General features: G+C 39.5%; 1 protein-coding gene across 1 annotated transcript in view; it reads left to right on the plus strand.

The window, feature by feature from the left end:
• Positions 1 to 5,785, plus strand: part of CTXN3 (cortexin 3) — a 6,131-nt gene extending 346 nt beyond the window's left edge. The window contains exon 2 of the mRNA XM_085323218.1: positions 5,445 to 5,785. Coding sequence (XP_085179344.1) covers positions 5,445 to 5,785 — 341 coding nt within the window. The remainder of the gene's footprint in view (positions 1 to 5,444) is intronic.
• Positions 5,786 to 8,300: the final 2,515 nt, after the last annotated feature.

Below are 8,300 nucleotides of genomic sequence, written 5' to 3' on the forward strand. Positions count from 1 at the left end.
TTTTTTTGGTAGAGGTTTGTGACTGTTAAGAGAACAAACAAATCCTACCTGCTGATTCATGTGGGATCCAGCCTATAAAGATATTAAGCACATTATTGGTTTTCAGAGCATTAGTATTTTTGGTTGTCTTATTACTATTACACACTTAAACTCATTGGAGAGATGAGTTGCAATACTGATATCTGTATATATTTTGGAAAGAAGAGGGTATGGCATTTGTGTGCATATTTCAAACCACTGCACAGATTCCTGGATAGTGTAAATATAYTGATGCTTCACAGATCCATACCTTCAGATCTTCACATCTAGTATCCCATAAGGCTAGCAGGTAMGTTAGCAAATGCAGTGAGTAATTCAAGCTTCTATAGTAGCTTTGACCTCCTCTGCATATATATCTTCCTTACACAACTTAGGCACAGGAATTATAAATACTGTATGTGCCCTTCAAAGGTAAAGTTTTATTTTAAGCATTCCAGAGGGCATTAAGTAAAATAGAGGTGACACGGTATTGGAGAGGCTCTACAGAAAAGCGAGCAGCTCCCTTTCTAGCACTGTTTTACTGCTGATGTTAACCCCATCAACTTGTTTTAACACTAAACAGCAGAATGGAGCACCAAAGTGGTCTTTTCCCATATGAAGACCTGTCTTTAAAAGCTATTGAGAAGAAGATCAGATTATGTGCCTGCAGGGGAAGGGCAATGACAGTTTGATTTTTTTTTTTTTTTTTTTTTTTTTGAGAAGAAAAGGATGAAGTATAGGCAAAGAGACTGTTGCTAGCATTCCCTTTTAGACTGTGCAGTACTGTTGGCAGCAACAGTACAGGATACAATGCAGAAGAACGTGAGGCACATTTGGATACAAGGGTAAGGCACGTCATTTCGTTTGTTAGCCTGGTACTTTTTTTGTAACGACGTTTTGKTTTTTTTAAGGTAGGCTTAAAACATCTATCACAGCAACTGAGCTGTGAGTGAATGGAAATGTCTTTGCTCGACTAGTTTGTGTACAGATGTCTGAGCCTGAAGGAATTTCCCGTGTATTTTTGTAGCTAAGGAAGTGACTAATCACTGAAACTAGTATGGGTGGTATAGGAAAATCATGCACATGGGCTTGGCACAATTGTGTGCCTGCTGCATTCCATGAGCTATTCCATAATGGAAACGCAGTTGCCCCGCTAATACGGGATACCTACGAATCAGGSATATGTTGTGAAGTACCAGTGAAAACCTTATAGATTAAGCCAAAAAATCTGGGGTAAATAACAAGGGAAAAAGAAAGTCCCTGGGTGCTGATTAAAAAAAAARRGGRGGGGGGCAGGAGAATACATCTTAGTCTTGATGCATCTATTGCTTGTTTGTAATTATTTTTACTCCTGGAATTTTATAGAGCCAAAAGTGTAAGTAGGCATGATGSCAATTAAATGGGGGAACTGTAGCTRGTTGCAATAGCAGAAAATTTGACCTTGTGTCTAGTCATGARGTCAAACACACTGAACTGTTCATCCCTGTGACTCAARGAGTTTTTTTGCTGGTCAGATTCCTCCTTTGAACCTGCTCATTTCAAGTATGTCTCTATATGTTTTACATAATTTACACAGAACAGTTGTGGAGCTAATGATTTGTCAAGCAATAGCAAAAAACAGATGCTGACATACTATATGGTACTTCACTCCTAATATATTTATTATTTATTTTAAATCCATGTATGCTTGGATTGTATGTGTCACATTTTAGTTTGGATGCTTCCAATAACTTGTTGAGGTACCAGTTCCTCAGTATTTTTGAAAGGTGAAGGAGTAGTAATGCTGATTTGTGTGTACCTCAGACTATATTGGAAGRATTTATGCTAACTGAAGATAAATTCCAGAATTCCTGTCACTTCTCACAGAGTATTACTCATGCCATATTGCAGTCACATGAACAGGATCACTGGAGAGTTTATGAACACATAGGATGGAAGAATKGGGAAAACAGTAGAAGTGAGATTCTACACAGCAAACTGAGAAAATGTGATTTTCTACAGTCTCTCTAACGTTGGCTGCTCACAAATGTTCTATAGTCTTTCTTTATATGAACATACACTTATGGGCATTGACACAAAATGCCATTTATGTCATATATGGTAATAAACAGGGAAATTGAAACAACAGAGTGAAGCTCAGTTTAATTGTAAATATGTTGTTACTACAGAATCAGATCTTAAAACAGTTCATTAGTCCTGTTGTTTTCTAAACAAGAAGCAACTGTGAGTGCAAGAAAATCCTTTTATCAGAGTAAATTTTAATCAAAGTCAATTTGGAAACAAATGAAATGSTGAAAGCATGAAAAAGGTGCTTTGAACAAGTTTAACTCTTCAGAGTCCTGAAAATTTGCATCTTTCCTATCAAGATGTAGCTACCACTATCAAGTAATTAATTCAATGTCATTTTAACTTCAAAAACCTTAGTGGCTCGATGAGAAAGCTTRTTTTTTGGTGACATTTGACCAGGTCTGATGCTAATGGCTCAGCTACTGGGTTGCAAATGGGCTCCTGAAACTATGTGAAGGATATACAGGCCTCAGGATGTGCCATCAACTGACCTGCGTATTTAATGCGTATTTAAACCTACTAAAGCAGGTTTAGTCCTCTTTCTGTGTTTCTTTACAAATGGAGTAACTCAGATAGATTGTAAGCACCATCTCCGGGAGATCWATAATCGAACTACCTAATGGATGAGTGCACATTGGCAAGGAGAAATGATAATAGCAACCTGATGTGGACAGAATGATGTGCAGCTGTGTAGTCATTAAACAAAGCATTAGTCGCACCTGCAAGGAACCCATTACAGCGAGTAATTGAATGGGGCATCTCTGCATTTGAAGGAGGCACGGCTAGTCATTCAGCTGAAGGATAATCTATTTGTTCTATCAGTTATAATTTTCTCTTAGACATATTAAAAAAAAAAAAAAAAAAAAAAAAAGCGACTCAGCACCTAGAGGGACGTTGGTTACCTCAACTTTTCCTTTTAAACATCCTTGAGGCTTTTCCACCCATACAATTACCTGGCCCAGATCCTAAGTGATTGGAATAACCTAAAAGAAACTTTTCAGGCTGTGTTACTGTTATTACTAATATCTGGTTACTACCACTTGTTATGATCTGTATTTTTTTTTCTTTTTGACTGTTTGGATATGTATATGCTAAAATGGGGATGCCTCTAATGGGCTTCATGCTCATGAATTCATCTTTTGCCTCTTGGAAACTGCATTAGAAGTGGATCAGAATCAGAAATCTCCCTCATACTGTTGGGAAGGACTTTTTTTGGCTACCTCTGCAGCTCCTTTGCACCCTGTTCCAGACTCTCATCTTCTCTGTCAGGCTTGGATCAGTACCAAAGAGGTGGGATGGAGATCAGGCAGACTGGAGAAATTGCTATGAGGACTTCAGAATTTCTCAGGTAATATAATACAGGTTAAGATTATGTTGTCATTTCTATATGTTTCCCTAGACAGGCGACAGTCCRAGCGGGGCTTGGGACTCAAGGACTCCCTTGCTCCAGTTGCCCCAGATGAAGGACAGAGGCCATACTGGGCTGAAGTTCCTTTCAGCCTTGCAATGCAGTCTTATTCTTTTGCCGCATATCCTCTATAGTGTTAAAATTAGCAGTCTGAATGTGAAAAGCTGCTAAGTGCAAAATAATCTGACATCTCTGCTGATTCATAAAATCAGTCAATAGTGCTCACTGGTATGAAAATGAATACGTGGCTCTTCTCTGCATTATCCTGCTTAGGTTTCCTTTAGATCCTAAAGGAAAATAATGAGCTGTGTTGGCTTATCACTCAGTCACAAATTGTGCATATCTTCTTTAAATCAAGCGTCTTCAGAAGCTGCAGAGAAACTGTGTACTGAGTCATATGTGTATTCTAAGTTTGGAATTTAAAACTAGCATGTCAAAAGTTGATCATTCTTGAAAATCATAAACCTTCTGCACTTTCTCCTACGATTTCTAACTGCATTAAGGTAATGCCTACAAAGATGGTAGGAAAACCTTTCCTAAAATGCTCAGATCTGTGCTGAGAGCAAGAATAATACACTTTATCTTGTAACTGCGGTTTTAGGGAAGACTTAAGTGTCTTCATGTTAATAACCAAAATATGTGTATAGCAGAGAGACATGCTTAAATAGCATTGAAATCCATGAGATAATGAGCATGCTGAAGAGTTTTCTGAAATCAGACTAGAAGGTTTTTTTGAAGGGGACAGCATTATCTTTGACTTTCCTTGTAGCATCACTGCAACAACATTGAACTCCTGTCTCTGTTTCTATGCTTTTTTTCCTTTTTATAACAAGATTATTTATCATCAGAATTAACTATTTCACTCACCAACATCATAGAAAATCTGGCAGCCTGATAAACCGGTTGTTCCTAAAGTTTTAACTTTCCCTGTTAGACAGTCCTCTGCACTTTTTATCAGCTGGTAGCCAAAACGCCTATTCAAAGGTTGTAAATTAATGTCTTTTGCATCTTTCTATCACTTCAGCCATAAACTGAGTCAGGCAATAACAACTGTGCAGTTCTGATATCTGCATTGCTTTAATACTTTCTCAATGTTGTTTGAAGTGTGGCTTTTAGGATAATCCTTGGGATATACCACTATGACTGTGCTCTCTTAAAATCCACTTATACCTGCTGTTTTTACTGATGCACACTTCTAAATCATTACTGACCGCAGACAGGTCATTTATAATTACTTGAAAGTTTTGCTTGTGTGGGCATACTGCATTCTGTTCTTCTGTTCCTTTATCAATGCAGTATGWCCAGCTGAGACCCCATTATGTTCAATGCAGGATAAAGTCTGTATGTAGTCATTGCCTCTCATGTGGACTTCATACACCGGGAGGGATTAGGCCTGGTCAGTTGTCAGCGGTGATTGGTAGGAGATGAAGCACGGCAGGCAGCGCCATGGCTATGGCAGTTCTCTTTCAGCCAGCTTTGAACTCTTTTCCCGAGGAGACTTTGCAGGTGCACATCGAAACTGTGGCATCCAGCAGTGCTTTCTTTCCAAGAAGGAAAATCCAAAGTGTAAGAAAGTGTATAATGGTCGGACAGACGGTCAAGGAAGTAGAAATGCCAGGCAGGCTGTATCTCAGCATGTGCTCTGCTGTCCCCTTGAGCTAAGTTAATACTTATTTCAGGATGCCTTCCTAAAAAATGTGTTCTTCTCACTTCAGACACATTAATTATGTCTTTCCTTTGATCATGATGCAGTGTTACAGGCACTGAATGGTGTCCATCTTCCCTCTTGGGATGCACACGTTTTGTTGGCCAGTGGTTCATCCCACRTTGCCAGCAGAACTGCTGTCAAGTTTTTTCCCATCTCCTTTTTCTCCTTTGAGAGGAAATTGTACAGAAATAACCAAAGAAAAGGGCCAYTGACAGTTAACATTGCTTCCCCCTTGCCCTACAGATAACCAAGTRTATCTAAATGGCCTCAACTCTGACTGCAGCAAACTGATGATGAAAAGGAGGAGATTGTGGGATTATTCCTTTCAGCTTTCCTGGATGATGGAGGGAGAGATATTTGCTGCCACTTTGGTGCCACCTGGCAGCATGCCACCRGATTCTAGTATGTCTCTGGAACAGAAAACCACCTTTGTCTTTGTGATTTTATTATTTATTTTCTTGGGAATCCTCATTGTTCGCTGCTTCCGAATCCTCCTCGACCCCTACCGGAGTATGCCAACCTCAACCTGGGCTGATGGACTTGATGGACTGGAGAAAGGCCAGTTTGATTATGCTCTTGCTTAGAGACTGAGAATTACGGAGGCCTATTTAACCTCCATAAAGAAGAAAAATCCTGAAATGTGTGGGTGTGTGTGTGGCTCTTTTWAAAAAAAAWRWTKTTTTTTTTYTTTTTCAGAAATTGTAAGATTTGCAACATATAAAAAAGACACTACYGATTTGTTTCTTTTATCTTTTAATTAAGTACCAAAGCAAGTTAAATTTTTGAAAGTAGATTTGGGATTCTCCTCATGGGGAAAAAAAACAGAGCTTGCACTAGCAGAAATTTGCTTCAAAAGGCATTGGAATGATACATAGTATGTGTGACACCTTATAACTCAATATTWGATTTGCAGATACTAGAGTAAGCCTTTTCTAGGGTAGCCTTTTTATCATTAAACAAGTCTGTAGAGAAAGGTCTCTTATTTATAAGGTAAGAATATGATTTTATGGTCTGTATATGGTAAACAAACTTTTCAAGCCCCTCTTTTCAAGTTTTTTTTGCTCTACTTCTCATGCTCTGAAGATAGGTGAGGAAGTGTCCCATACTATAAGGTTTAGAGCGCTAGAAAACTTCAAGAAAAAAAGCTGTCGTGTTCTCCCATGCRTTCAACTAGATGCTCTTTCTCTGCACTAAACAGTGAATAAGCTGCTTATTAGTAACAAACCACTGGCTGTAATCTTGATTGTGAATAAAATATGTAATGATTTTGGCCTATCTTTGTCTTTTTGTACTAAAACTGATTTCTACTAATGGACAGATTATTGCACTGTTCTTAAAACAGTTTATGCAAGCAAATTCGAGTCTATGTGTATTTTAAACTGTGTATTTCAAGCTTTCACTCAGGTTGTTTGTCTGGTATGTAAGTTGTATTTCATTGGTTTTGTTTCTCAATTGAGTGATTGAAACATCAGTGCTAGATGCAGTGCTAGAATCAATGAATAACCACCCACCTTTGCATGTAAATAGCTGAATGAATTCGCACAATGCCAAACCATTCCTCCAAGTCAATGTAAACAAAACCTGATGTGCACGATTGATAAAGATTTAARAGATTGCATAAAATGTAGTAGAACAACTAAGAGTCCAAATGGATGTTGGTAAGCATTTTTTTTTTAGTGGTACTAAAATACCGTGGCAGTAACAGCASTTGATATAGTGCCAGGTGGGTAAAGGCCAGACTCCTGAACACCCACAATCTTGAAAAGTGTCCTAGTGCTATCCAGCTTGTTAAATGTTTCATGGCATGGGGAATGGAAGGAGCTCACTGTCTATTTTAAGACAAAGCTTTAGACTTAGCTATCTTTACACTTACACTAAGGACAGGCAGCTGGGATGTTTTCCCTGTGTGCATTGGCCTGCAGCCCACAAACGGAGGAGCAAAGCCAGCGCTGCAGCTGGTACAGCTGGAGCGGAGCTGACCATGGCCATGGCACACAGAGCTATCGCATTCCCCTTTGCTGCCTGTGCTGGCCATTGCTTAAAGGTTGCAGCTATGTGTAGCAGAGGCAGTGGAACGAGGGGCAGCTCTGCGCATTGAGGAGCACCCGTCACGGGATGGCAACTACAGCAAACTCGGCTTCATCACAAGTTCCAAGAAAGAAGCAGGGTTATGACTGGTAGCAGCTGACACGCAAGCATAGCTTTGCTTCTACCTGTTGCATGGACAGCAGATTTTAGAGATGGAATAAGCAGAAGGGGATGGTGACACAGCTAAGTTTGCAAGAAGGCATGCCATACTGCCTTTAGCTGTTTATATATGAGTACCAGGGCACCTAGATTAAAGGTGTCTTCTGAAAGGCAGCAGTGATGTTGAGTACAAGAAATGTTCCTGCTGTTGAGTCAGTGCTGCCTCAAGTAATATGTTCTCAATATTTATGAAACAGCAGCAGCGTGTTTCTCCCTCTGGCCTACTATCTCTCTCCTCTGTCAGAGTCTGCTGATCTGCTAGGAGAGGGGATTGAAGACCCTACAAATTTGTTTCCTTATAAAAGAAAAACACCTTTCCTGGCAATCATGCTTAAAGAGGGTGGTGATGTCCCTGACCGAATGAATATAATATTCATGTGAGGTAATATGGTTCTTGCATAGGATTGGGAAGATCCTAATTAAGGACTTTTCTGGAGACTGCCAGCCAGAGTCTCTGCTACATTCAGCAGCAGTGCAAGGAGATATTTTTTGTAAACCACTGGGATGAGTCAGTCTGCTAAGGAGAATTTAATATCGTTGGGCAGTTACATTAACTCATCCCATCTTTGCATATTGCAAAATTACTCTTAGGTGACTATTGCAAAGACAGAAATTCATGCAAATTCCCCTGCCATAGCAAAGAAATTTGTCTTAACATCTAACAGAAGTCAAATAAAGACATGCTGTCAATTCAGTGGTGGGACAGGTTACCTTCCCTTTCTTCAGAGAAAGCAGGCCAGGCTTGGAATGGAAAGAGCACTGCTTGAGCCCACAAAGCAGCCCCAGCATACTGCTATGCCTCATAAGAGTAGGTGTTCACTACGGAATGACCTGAAATATTAATGAGACTGG

Source organism: Rhea americana, unplaced genomic scaffold (assembly GCF_003343005.1).
Source record: "Rhea americana isolate MKP2758 unplaced genomic scaffold, rheAme1 scaffold_83, whole genome shotgun sequence".
In the NCBI taxonomy this organism is placed as follows: Eukaryota; Metazoa; Chordata; class Aves; order Rheiformes; family Rheidae; genus Rhea; species Rhea americana.